At 30.7% G+C, this 14,535-nt stretch overlaps 2 protein-coding genes across 2 annotated transcripts in view; one reads left to right on the top strand and one right to left on the bottom strand.

Moving 5' to 3' along the window:
* Ugt50B3 (UDP-glycosyltransferase family 50 member B3) overlaps positions 1-5,211 on the top strand; it is a 95,454-nt gene extending 90,243 nt beyond the window's left edge. Inside the window, exons 5-7 of the mRNA XM_088260593.1 lie at position 200; positions 878-1,109; positions 4,579-5,211. Coding sequence (XP_088116719.1) covers position 200; positions 878-1,109; positions 4,579-5,087 — 742 coding nt within the window. The 3' untranslated portion in view covers positions 5,088-5,211. The remainder of the gene's footprint in view (positions 1-199; positions 201-877; positions 1,110-4,578) is intronic.
* A 7,846-nt stretch (positions 5,212-13,057) lies between these two features.
* Positions 13,058-14,535, bottom strand: part of LOC148313607 (sensory neuron membrane protein 1-like) — a 16,120-nt gene continuing 14,642 nt past the window's right edge. The window contains exons 7-8 of the mRNA XM_088259800.1: positions 14,351-14,476; positions 13,058-13,369 (exon numbers count right to left, since the gene is read on the bottom strand). Coding sequence (XP_088115926.1) covers positions 13,058-13,369; positions 14,351-14,476 — 438 coding nt within the window. The remainder of the gene's footprint in view (positions 13,370-14,350; positions 14,477-14,535) is intronic.

Below are 14,535 nucleotides of genomic sequence, written 5' to 3'. Positions count from 1 at the left end.
AGTACCATAAACCAAGCTTTGTCACAAAATGCCAAACCGTCTTCTAGTGGAACGGAAGGCCTGTTGACTACAGTCAACAGTCTGGCTTATCCTGAGGAGTTAAACGTGATTTTCTCCCAGCAATGAGCAAACCTAAGAAGTTCCAGATTAGCTTTCACTAGATTATCCACCTCTATGTTATGATACCACCTCTCGTGAGAGTTTCATTATGATCTAACAAGTATCTAATGCCGGATACGTGTTAATTCATAAGGAACTCTTTACCCATAGTATTGACACAGCGTTTTCTTGACTCTCATTACTTAAGTTAAGGCAAGGTAAACAGTTCTACGCTCTTGGTACCAGCTCAGGGTAGGATTAAACAAATAATAAATATATGGATTTAATAAATATTTGGGAAAAATCACAAATATTTTTTTTCACCCATCGTCCCTGGAAATCGAACCCGAAGTTTTCTATATGGTAGATAAACGTGCTTAACATTACACTATGGAGGTGAACTTATTAATAATAAGTCCACTTCCATGTAATTATAATGAGTAATTATATTTACGCATTTTAAATTTTACTAAGTGAACACCACTATCTCTTGAAATCTATTGTGACACATGTTTCGATGCATTCAGCATCATTATCAAACACCGCATATAAAGCTAAGTCTACATTTCAGAGTGGGGTCCTTGGGACTTTAAAGGATGAAGAGAGGTATAGATATAAAAAATAGTGGTATTTACTATAAGTGAAATTTAATTTAAACAAGGAAAATAATGTAACTTTTTTTAGCAAAAGTAAGACGATTTCTAAAATGTCTTTTAAGGTAAAAAAAACGGAATAAGAAATCCATAATTTTGTTTAATAGTTCCCTTTCAATTTCCAGGAGTTAGAAGACTTTATCAACCAAGGAGGAGAGAACGGCTTCATCTTCGTGTCGATGGGTTCCTCTGTGAAGGCATCCAACATGCCTGAGGAGTTAAGGAAACTCCTGGTCAGGACGTTCAGCAGACTTCCACACCAGATTCTGTGGAAGTGGGAGGACGACGCGAGGGTGATGGCTGATCTTCCACACAACGTGAAGCTGAGTCGATGGCTTCCACAGCAAGATTTATTAGGTAACATAATACCAATTTCAACATTAGGGAAGACAGTAGAGAATATAATCATATATCTAAATATAATAGTTTTAAAATACCCAAACGTAACTTAAAACAGCTGCCTTTTAAAAATTGAAAAAGACACAAACACTCTAAAAAAGAAACTTTACAAATATATACAGACTATATTAAAGAAAAGTAAACAAGATAATTCCCTCGTACGGCATAAATATACATAAGTATATCACTCACTCTTTTCAAGAAAGTCATAAATCAAAAAACTTGATTTTTTAGGAGAACATTTTTAAAGTTTAAAAATATAATACAATGTGTTAAAAATAAATATCAAGCCATTTTTTGAACTTTTTACAGTGCAACAGATTTTTTTAAGTAAACCTGTAGGTTTTTTCTCCATTAAATACTACCTTTTCTTTTAAAAAAAAATTAAATACTACCTTTTCTGCAAAATGCAAAAATAACACTTTCTGCCCTGTAGCGGGTAAATATTGAGTTAAAAATGTGCCTCTTTTGCTGGGATATAGTACATTTTCTGGGCATTCCGAAAACATGCACAACAGAAAATTGTCGATTTTAGATTTATGACGTTCTTGAAAGGAGTGAGCGATATGTGTTCCTTTGAAATATTTTTTTTGTTCCACATGTCCAAACCATCTTAACACACCTTTCTTAATTTTATCGATAATCTTATATCAATCAGCCTTGCATTCTTTCCTTACTTCACCATTCGAACATCTATCATATGTACATCGTTTTGCCGCACATTCGTCTGAGGGATCGTATTGTTTCCTTGTTAAGTTTTAAAAATATAACCATGTATGACTCAATTTATTTAAAACCAATGGAAACCCCTCGGGGATCGTAAAAAAACAAATAATTGATTACAAAAACGATTGTGATGTAATAAATGCTTTATAATTAAAACTGAATAAACAACCAAACTACCGGATTTAAAACTTGCAACCTGATAAATATGTTGCCTACTTTCAAAATCCGCCAGATCCAATTGTATAAGATTTTTAAATAAATACTCTATCGGAATACCAATTGTGGATTTTATTGTTAAAAATATTTGTAAACTTGAAAACCCTGCTAAAATACTTAAAAACAGCGTTGTATTTCAAATTCCGCTACATTCATGAAACTTGCCTTCTGACCCATATCGACCAATCACAGAGGGGGGGTAGGTCAAAAATTAAGATGACGTCATTATTGGTTTCTGCCTCGTGTTTATTTTAAAATACTTTTTAAAAAAATCTCTATTTCAAAATATTTTTCATAAAGATAGACAAGTCTTTGAAACATAAATGTTACCCGGAGAATTTTGCATTTTTTGTAAAATCGACTTACATGGATCTGGCGGATTTTGAAATTAGAGGACACAAATCAGTAAATACATATTCAACTTTAATTCAAATGTTTTATTTTATCTGTCAGTGTATATAGGCTTTCACTTAATTATATTAGCATTATTAATGGTCAGCTACCCTGAAAATAATTGAAATTAATAAATAAATAAAAATATTTGTAACGGTTCTTGAGCAGAATTTACGATTCAGGTCTGATGGTAATAGTAAATATTTACGCAATGTATACTACAGTTCTAGGCCAAATTAGTTTCAATTTGGGCAGTTTTATTATTTTTAATTTTATAATCTGTATTGATGTGATGTGATAGCTAAAAACTATATGAAAAATAAATGAATTAAAAAGCAAATTATGAAATCTTGGGATGAACAAGTATTTCAAATATTTGCGACCCTCAATCTTCCCATCCTACAACTGGTCATAAAAGGAATGATTGAAGATAAAAATACATATAAGTAAAACATGAGTCGATGTATGAAAGATGTTCGAATAGTGAAATAAGGAATGAATGCAAAGCTGAGATAAGCATTATCAAAAAAAGTAAGAAGGTGCGTTGTGATGGTTTGGACATGTGAAACGAATGAGTGAGGAAAGAACGGCAAACCAAAATTTATGAGGCGAGTGTAGTTGGAAAAAGGAGCAGAGGAAGACCGAGAAAAGCTTGTCACGATCAGGTATGCCAAATACTTAAAAGCAGTCAGGTTAGGAGTCGAAATAATCGGCGGGTATGTATGAGGAGACGCATGAACGTGGAAGAGACGAAGAATGTATGCAAAGACAGAGTGCTGTGGTGTTCTATTCTCTCTGCCTACCCCTACAGGGAAGCGGTGTGACGGTCAGTTAGTTAGTTAGTTAGTTAATTAGTTAAAACATAAATCGATTCGGCTTTGTTCGACAGATGTATGCAGGGTACTTGTATAAGTAATACCATAACGTCTGTAAGCATTGCAGGCATGAATGAAGCCCAATAGTATTACTGAGTCGCTATTGATTTCACAAGCACTTCAGAGTTTACTATTATTAGTTCCCGGAATGGCTTCATGTTTTACCATTGAATGCATTAGCAACAATGCGTTGAACCATTAGATTCCATTGTTAAACAAACAAAAAAGGTTTTAATGAGCAACATTTTTTCTGAAAACGATAAAGGACCTAGGAAAATTAGCCTAAATCTTCCTTTCGTCATCGAAACAACAAATCGAATAAAATACTTTAAAAAAATAGTTAAAAATAACAATTAATTATAAATTACTAAGCATGTTTTTATATACAACATTTTGAGTGTGTCCAAATACTTTTTCACAAAATCTGGATTATCTCCAATTACAGGAGTTATTTTCATATTATTTTTTGACATCCAGATTTTATGAACAAGTATTTGGACACACTCAAAATGTTGTAAATAAATTATCTGGTCAAATTATAAGCTTAAATAATAAAAATTAAAATGATATTTTCTGGCGTTTCTCATGTGTGTGATTATAATCCAGGATCCGGACCTCACATACTAATAAAAGAGTTTCTGCTTAGTAAAAAGCTTCTTTTAATCTCACCAATAGAAGTCTATAGTGAAGTTATAGTGTTTCAAGAACAATGTTTCAGAATTGGTTCATATGTATATAGAAGTTCCAAGAATTTTAGTAGTGTGGTTGTCAATAATGGGTAGAATTGGTGAATGTTGTACGTGTGTAAAGTGATCACTTAAACCAGCCTGTGACGGTTGTCAGCCCCATAAATGCCCTGAATTCCATATTCTTCTTCATCTTTGATGAGATGTCAAAAAATAATATTTTTATATTTTTAACTACTTTTACTACTACCATCACGCCGTTTCTCCACAGGGGTAGGCAGAGAGGATGGAACACCACACTCTTCTGCCCTGACATACTCGCCTCCTTCACATCCAAATATCTATGCCCTCCGATTACGCAGACTTTTGACACCGTTAGATTTTAGGTTCTGATTGATTTGATCATGCCAAGTCTTTTTCGGTCGTCCTCGTTCTGTTGACAAAAAATAAAAATTGCAAAGAAGATTAAAAAAGTGTAATATTCTATAATATGTTAGCTATATATCTTACTATGTATGTCTTACATTCCAGGCCACAGAAAAATCCGAGCATTTGTGACGCACGGAGGTCTGCTCAGCATGTTTGAGACCGTCTACCACGGAGTTCCAGTGGTCACAATGCCAGTTTTCTGCGACCACGAATCCAACGCTGCTAAAGCAGAATTAGACGGATACGCGCTGAAGCTGGACCTCCAAGGTCTAACCTCGGACAATCTCTTCAAAGCCATCAACAAAGTAATCCACGATACGAAATACAAAGAAGAAGTTAAAAGAAGACAGTTCCTGCTGAAGGATCAAAAGGAAACACCTTTGGAAAGAGCGATCTATTGGACAGAGTATGTCATTCGACATAAAGGAGCTTATCACCTGCTATCACCATCGCGAGATATGAAATTTTTCCAGTATTATTCTTTAGATACTATCGCCATTATATTTGGAGCCTTTTTGTTCTTGCTTTCACTCATAGTCTGGTTAGTAAAGAGCTCTTTCAGATACCTTTTGGACCATTATACGATACCTAAAAAGGTCAAAGGTGATTGATTTACAAATATCATATCATAAGTGTCGGATAATATTCGTTTAAGCAAGAGTTGATGGGTACTGGTTAATCATGTATAGTCATTAAGACAAGGTAATATTGTAGTTACGTACGAAGACTGTTGGAGATTATAGGAATAAAATAAGATTGCCACAATAGTTGGCCTAGACTTGTAATCGGCGGTCTTTCGTAAGAACTCTTTTGGGTATATGAAGAGTTTATTTGATAAAATGCACGTACCTGGAATGAACTGAGGAGAATTATAATTAATTACCTGAAGTTTATTTTTTATTAAGTTATGTCCATTTTATAAGTTCGTAGTTGATAGATTTTTATTCCGTCGTGAGCTTTTGGAAGGCTTTTGTTTTATTTATTTTTTATTCCAAATTAAATTAAAACCAAATTAAATTAAACATTCCATAAAATTCAATGTATCAATTATTTTCAAATTTAGACTAAGCTTCAAGATACGGTATTTGAAAATGATGCAGAATGCATCGAAACGCGTGTCACAATGAATTTTAAGGAATAAGAGTATTTACCAACTTAACTTAAATTTAAAATAAATAAAACTTACTTTAAAGAAGTCGTTACTTAACTTGGCTTTTTAATTCGATCGTTTAAATCAAATCACTCCAATCAGTGCGAAAATTTGGTTGCTATTGCGGATTTTCTGCTTCATTTATATTTTATTATTTTACACCAAAAAATTAATCTGGAAATATACATAAACTGAGAGAAAGTAATGGAAATGAGTAAAGTATTGGGTATCCGAAAATGTAATACTCATAAAAACTTGGTGAATCTCGTACTAGTGATTTAAAAACTACATCTACTTATGGGTCACATCTATAATTCTTGTAGAATCTTATATAGCTTTATGGTACACATAAATTTTAAAAGTAGAATTGTAGACCTGTAGAGATCTCCAGATGACAAATCTCTCATTTTGTACGGTCTACTGTATTCGTGAAAAAAAAATTGTATCATTTTTCATACTTGTATACAATGCAGTATATTTTGATAACAGGTAATCGGTTTTTTTCATTATTCTAAATAACGTCTCAGCGAGTAAACGAGTATGTTTTTCCATTTAACTAAGCACACGACGAAGGACATTACTGTTATCGCATGATACCATTATTAAAGAGTACGAAATTAACAATAGCATCTAGGCTAATTCAATCGGAGTTGCATCCCCTTACTCGTATTACCTTGTGTAAGTTGGATATGCTACTCCTAGTGTTTAAGCATCTCTTAAGATAAGATTTTATGAGTGTGTGGGTATGTGTGTGTGTGTGTGTGTGTGTGTGTGTGTGTGTGTGTGTGTGTGTGTGTGTGTGTGTGTGTGTGTTAAAAATGTATTCCTTTATTTTTTTAATTTGTAAAGTTTTCCGCCGAGAAAAACAGCGCGACACTGAAAAACCAAAATGGCTACGTTGCGTCGGTTTTGAGAAAGACTTACATAAATAACTTGAAATGTCATTTCTTTGTTTTTATAAAGTATTTTGGAGTCTATTATTTAACACATTTTTTTATGTAAGCTTGTAGCATGTAACTTGAGGATTATAGTGAAACTGAATATAAATGCGTGACAAAATTTCTGAACACGTGGATTACGAAGAGATATTGAAGAACGATGTAATTTTTTTAAATGAATTTGTCCGGGTACCTACCATATCTTAATTTTTCTTACCGTTTAAAAGACTAAACATGAAACCTATATATTATGTATATAAAACATAGGTATCTTATAAATATATATTTATAATCATTTTATTATAATAAGAATCAATTACTTTTTAAAAATAATTTAAAGAAGTTTTCCTAAATAATAAGTTTGATAAAATGTAGATATCTACAAAGAATACAATTCAATTTTATTAATTAAAATTAAGGTATTTATAAGAATTATGTGTAATAAATAAGAAAACGTTTTAAGATTATTATTTTTTTAATAAATAATTTAATTTTTATTATTGCTATTGTACATATTTAAAAATCTAGAATATTTTTTTTAAGTTGAGAAATTTCATGAATTCATTTCAGACATTTAATGTATCAAATAAAACAATCATGTACACGATAAAAAAAAATGTTTAAGAATAAATAAGTTATCAAATTATGGATGTCTTAGTCTCTTCTTTTTTTAATTTCAAATTTACAAAATAATTATTTTTATTTTCATTAATTCAATCACTGAATGAACCTATCAACTTTACCTTGAAAAATTGAGTACAGACTGCATTTTCTGACCTAAACACCTAAATTGTAGAATTTAGGCGCTAATTGATTTCTATTAAGTAACTTCTAAAAAAATATCCTATTACATATATATAGTTTCAAACAAACATTTAGGTACTCAATATGAGGGTGCCAGATCCAAATTATGTGAAAATAGATTTTTGAAGCAACAAAATATATTTTTTTAATTTTACATACATCGCTTACTCCTTTCAACAACGTTATACATCGAAAAAAAACGATTTTTCTTGAGATCGTTTATAGAGTTTAAGAATATGATAAATGTATTCAAAATAAATATCAAATCACTTAATGAACTTTTTACTGTGCAACAGATCTTTTAAGGTAAAACCCGAAGGTTTTTTCCTCCATTTGAAAAATATTTAGCATATTTAAAAAAATAATTTAACAATACATTTTCTTCAAAATGCAAAAAAAACACTTTCTGCCCTGTAGCGGGTAAATATTAAGTTAAAAATATGCCGTTTTGCTGGGATATAGTACATTTTCTGGGCATTTCGAAAACATGCACTGCTGAAAAACGATTTTTGACATATGAAGTTGTTGAAAGGAGTGAGCGACATATTTTCATATATTTAAACAAGCAGGCTAAACATCCCAACTCTCTTTACATGGAGAATTCTAAATTTGTATACTAACGCCACACATCGCTAGATATTAATGTAAATACGTACATAAAATATTTCATCATGTTTAATTTAAATATACACCATCAATACGTTAATTTGTAAAATTGTTAATGTCTTATAATTAATGAAAATCTAATAAAAAGATATATTTTTCTTATTTGTATTTTTTCTTAATATTTTTCATTAACAGCCATCTGCCTCAATGTGAATAAAACCTTACATTAGATGAACGCAGTGTTATCTTAAATGTATGAATGTAATTAATAATATTTTCTCCCATTAAAAAATTGTGTTTAAACAACACACGTTTTATTATTTTATATTCGGGTAACTAAAACTACTGTGACCTGTAAATTAGTCTTCAGAATGCCATGAAATTTTGACACTTTTCGTTTAAAAGTTAGTAGGTACTATGCAGAATGAATGGGTTTGTAAACAGTGTTACCATATTGTATCAGATCGGAGATTAATTGAGTGATGTGTTCAATTGGACTTTGTTATGCAAAAAGCATCCAACCCACAATTTGCAGAATTTTACATTTTGATAAATGCTACTTCATCAAAAGTAAGCTTTAAATTTGTTGAAGACACGCAACGCAAAAGATTAACATAAAAGATCTTTTTTGGAGTATAATCCACAACCGATAAATCCACGAAAATAATAAGTTACAAACATCCATAAGGGACAGCTTTCAGAATTTTTCGCTTTTAAATTATTTACACACATGAAAATATTGCAAAATAAAATCCACGTAGTTTGGATGTGTTCGACTTTAAACTAGAAGGAAAAAAAACATTTTGAATGTATCCAAGATGAAACTATCCAAGATGGTTGGATGTGTTCATTCTATATATTTTTTTTAATTTTGTTGAAACCATCCAACTAATGAAATACTGAACTGTGACCTTATATTGACTAAATAATGAAAATTTAGAATATGACATGAATATGTTATCAATGTTTCTTTATGGTAATATTAAAACAAACCTAACTTCTATCAATTAACATGGTGATGTAATTTTTTTTTTTATTCTGAAAACATCCAAATATCTTAGCTTGCAAATTTGTGGATTGGGTGGTTTATGCATAACATGGCCCAATTCACATTTGTGTTTAAGTGATCTCTCGGTTAATCTCAGTCACTCATCTGCCATGTGACTCGAAAGCAAATATGTCGGTATTTAAATAAGTAATTAAATATAAAAGTTCCGCACGCGAAATTTAAGCGATTGTGATTTTAGTGTAGAAATTTTATTAAATTTTGTAATAAAAAAAAAAAAAACCTTTCAAAATTGTAATGGAACAGTTTTACCAACCTACACTTTCTTTGACCTCTTCAGACCTAAGAAAATATTCGCAGCTTTTCGCCTTAAATTTGTCTGTTTTACTAAAGACATAATTTACATCTATATTTTACCTAATAACTATGGAAAATGATTTATATTATCCACTGACACTTCGTGATGGAATTGCATTTTTAATTTATTATTAGATTAAAACCAATATTTTTAGCTTTTCAACTTTTTTATTTGACCAGCGACCGGGTTTCGTCGTTACCGACATCATCAGACTGGTCGTATTATACCAGTCTGATGATGTCGGTAACGACGAAACCCGGTCGCTGGTCAATTAAAAAAGTGGAAAAGCTAAAAATATTGGTTTTAATCTAATAATAAATTATGGAAAATGAGTTTTTCGACATGTATTCCATGATACACATAAGCGGTGTTACGGTTAACGAATCTGGCTACCATGCTGGAGGTTCCGGGTTCGACTCTATGGGATCTAAATAAAATATGTGTTTTTTTTCACTCTGATATTTTTTTACATTTCCCTAGACTGGTTGGTACCTGAAACACAGGATTCACTAAGGAGGCGGACAAATTTAATATTGCTTTATTATATCAATTTTTTTTTATATGAATTTTCGTATTATTTTTCAATCAATTTTTACTTAGATGCTTATGTGAGAATTGAAATGATTTACAGTAAGTATTATTCAAGTATTCGATTTAGGTCAACCTAAGTCGTTGTTTAAAAAATACCTTAGGTAAAAATATTATAATTTTTTTTTTAATGTTCAATTCTGCAGAACAGCGTTTATTATTTAATATAATTTTGTACTTAAGTTATACATATTTATATATATATATATATATATATATATATATATATATATATATATATATATATATATATATATATATATATATATATATATATATATATATATATATATATATATATATATATATATATATATATATATATATATATATATATATATATATATATATATATATATATATATATATATATATATATATATATATATATATATATATATATATATATATATATATTTAAACTAACTAACTAACTAACCATCACGCCTCTTCCCCGCAGGGGTAGGCAGAGAGAATAGAGCGCCACACCACTCTGTCCTTGCAAACATTCTTCGCCTCTTCCACGTTCATGCATCTCCTCATACATACCCGCCGATTGTTACGACTCCTAACCTGACCACCAGTGTCCAATAAAAAAATATATATATATATTTATTATATATTTTTTTTTATTGGACACTGTCTATCCTCACTAGGTATTTGGAGATACCTGTTCTGAGGTGGGCAGGGTATGCTTATTCTTTTTATAATACAGCTTTATATATTTTTAATGATAACATAAAAGTCGTAAGACTGAAATAATATGAAATAATAATCATAAAATGAAAGCAAATAGAGAGTTTAACTAAAAGAAAAGTAAAATCTAAAGGAGTAATATTATAAAATTAGAAAATAGGATTATATAATTATAAAACACTGACACATAGATTAATCACACACAAACTTTTATTTGCTGCTCCAGCTGGGATCTTCCAATTTAGATAGTCCATCTCTGTAGTATTTAGCTACTGTGCTGGAGGTCCCGGAATCGATTCCAAAGGGGTTCAAAATAAAAATGGGTGATTTTCACTCTCATATTTATTTAATATTACTGGTATAAGAAGCGCAGGGCTGGTCACCTTTCCTTCATACAATTACATCAATGATCAAGATAACACTGCGTCGCTACGATGCAGTGCCCTTTGCAGATAAGGGTTTAAAAATAACAATTAAAACAAATTTAATGTATTACGCACAAATTATGTACGATAACACAGAATTTAAGACAGTTTTAGTATACTTCCTACCGGCGACACTGGGTATTATGAGGTTAAAAAACGAAATTATATTATTTTAATGATTTTCCACCAAGAAAAATAATAAATTAGTTGCGACATATCAGTCTCTTTAATTTTATCGTCAATAAAAAATTGTTTGCGGCCATCAAAGTCAACCTAAAGCATATTATAAATCAGAACGGTTGACAAGCCAAACATTTTTATGACTCGAGCAAATTATCGTACCCAAATACTTGACTGTCAACTTTACTTTCTAAGTGATTCATAAATCAAAGGGCACACTAAGTTTATCCCATCAATTAATAATATCCGATACTTATCAGACCTACATCGTTCGTGAACGATTGAATCATAATGATTCGTTTAGAAATTGACTGACCGGATCTTATTTTTGTGTGAATCTCGTTCATTTTCTTTTCAAATACGCTTTAGTTTGTACGATTCGATTCTTTGGGGAGTCAAAATAAATAAAGATTTTTTTTCAGGATTTATTGATTACCTTGCCATCATATAATATCGATTTGATGCAGTACCTTTTGCACCATTGGATACGGATAAGGGTTAGTAGTAGTAGTAGTGTTACTATTACATTAAACAGATGGCGCAGCTATTGCGGTTAAAGATTCATTTTATTCCTATTTAACTTATTTGAATGCAACGTTGTGTCTGAATTTCAAAGCAATCGACGAATAACTTAAGGAGATTTGGCTTTTTAACGAACTTACTTATTATTTACAAGGATGGTTTTCCAGTTTAAAAAATAAAATAACTTTGTGGAATAACATGATGATTTAAATAAAGCACTTGTACAATACCACTTTTTGAGATTATTAATGTGAATACGACTAGTTTCGATGATAGATAGTTTAGATGTTTACATCAGCAGGTAAAAATACAATCTGTAAAATACAATTTTGACATCTTACCCTAGATGATGAAGAATATGGAAGTCTGGGTTGGTGACCGGGCAAGACAAGGCTTTTGACCTGCCCATAGGCTGGTAAGTGCTCACCTGGCACTCGTGCAACATTCACCATTCTAGTATTTTTTTGACAACCACACTAGTAATTTTTATGGTCAAATATCGCTACAAAAGAACTATTGCCAGCCCAAAAAACTAAACGTTAGTCGAGCAATAATCAATAATTTAATACTTTACATTTGGGCCCATTTTACATATAAAAAAACTTGATTTTTCAGAAGATCGTTTTTTAGGTTTGAAAATATAATAAAATGTTTTAAAAATAAATATCAAGCAACTTTTCAGTAGATTTATATTATCCACTGACACTTCGTGATGGAATTGCATTTTTAATATATTATTAGATTAAAACCAATATTTTTAGCTTTTCCACTTTATTTAATAAAGTGGAAAAGCTAAAAATATTGGTTTTAATCTAATAATATATTAATCAAGCAACTTATTGAACTTTTTACTGTACAACAGATCTTTTTAGGTAAAACCTGAATGTTTTTTCTCCATTTGAAAAATATTTACCATATTTAAAAAAAAAATTAAACAATACCTTTTCTCCGAAATGCAAAAACAACACTTTTTGCAAAATGAAATGCAAAAGGAGTGAGCGATATATGATCAATCTTATGACGTTCCATGATTGAGTTCACAACAGCTATCTATGATTGGCTAATAGCCTTGATAATTCGTAACCCCTGTAAATACCCGGACTTACAAATACTTCATCAATGTCAAGATCTCAACATTTTAAAAATAAGTGGAGAAAACTAATAAAAGTTACACCTATAGATGAGAACGTCTATAGTTCTTGAAACTAGTCGCTTTACATTAATGAGTTCAAAAAGGGGAATTATACAAGTGCTTAATTTTTTAAATTTAATTCTATGATACCAAATATAAATCGAAAAAAATAAATATTAAAATCGCTCGGGAGCTCCTATTAGATTATTATTCCCTGCTTTGAAAGACGAAGAAGTCTGGCCGTTCGAGGCTGGGTTAGCAGCCTCTATTCTCTGGATGGTGGTCTTATTGGCCACGTCCCCGGCTTGCGCAGTTGTTGGACTGACTGCGAAGTTGATGATCCTTGACTTGTTATGCAGGAGACCAGCTACAGCTACTCCCAAAGCCCCGCAGGTAACTGATAACCATTTAATGACCCCAACGATACGCAGCGGTATGAACAGCTGGTGATTCAGCATCTTAATGAAGGTTTTGTTAAGCGCCAATCCCTGAAAAAATGTGATAACATCAAAGATATATAAAAAAATATATATAATTTTTTTTTTTTAAATATATTCAAAAAACATATATTTTATATATCGCTCACTCCTTTCAAGAACGTCAAAAATCAAAAATCGTCAATTTTCAGTTGTGCATGTTTTCGGAATGGCCATCTCGGCAAAAGAATATTTTTAACTTAATATTTACCCGCTACAGGGCAGAAAGTGTTGTTTTTTGCATTTTGGAGAAAAGGTATTATTTAATTATTATTTTAAATGCACTAAATATTTTTCAAATGGTGAAAAAACCTTCAGGTTTCACCTAAAAAGATCTGTTGCACAGTAAAATGTTCAATAAGTGGTTTGATATTTATTTTTAATACATTGTAAAATAATATATTTTTAAACTTTAAAAACGTTCTTGAAAGGAGTGAGCGATATATATATATATATATATATATATATATATATATATATATATATATATATATATATATATATATATATATATATATATATATATATATATATATATATATATATATATATATATTTATGTTTATATATATACATATAGTATATGAGGCTAATGTGGTTGGTAATATGTAGATACACATCTACATATTATTGACCAGGCAACCGCCGTGGATTTTCCTCGATTAATATCTAGATGAATATCAAAAAAACTTTTGGATCCTGCAGCAAGAAAATGTTATTCGAAGGCATGACCTAGGTGACGTTGCCTAAGATAGTATATAGATAGATGGATAGAAGGACTTACAACCTGAGGACAAGGAGATTTGACCCCAACGTCTACAAAGACGATAAGTTGGAATGGAGGCAGGAAAAAAATAACTGTTGTGTCATAGTACATTATGTGTGTCACTCAAAGTGTGCTAAATTTGTATAAGAAACGATAGATACTTTGTCTCATACAAAAATTGTAAGCTCTGACTAGCTCTAGCAATGAGCAATGACTTCAATAATTACCTCTTCAATCCAAAATATTGGTGTTAGCGTGTTCGTCAAGTTCTTGAACAAATCCAGTTTGTCTATCTTCGGAAGATTGATATTGAATTGTAGTCTCTTCTTGGCCAGCAGCGGAGTTCCCGATAGCTATAAAATCATATACACAATAATTTTTTTTCATTTTTTTTAAATATTCTTATATGAGA

Source organism: Brachycentrus maculatus, unplaced genomic scaffold (genome assembly GCF_059751285.1).
Source record: "Brachycentrus maculatus isolate JH-2025_06_01 unplaced genomic scaffold, ASM5975128v1 h1tg000007l, whole genome shotgun sequence".
Lineage (NCBI taxonomy): Eukaryota > Metazoa > Arthropoda > Insecta > Trichoptera > Brachycentridae > Brachycentrus > Brachycentrus maculatus.
The sequence above is the reverse complement of the archived record's forward strand: the minus strand, read 5'-3'. Positions and strand labels throughout refer to the sequence as shown.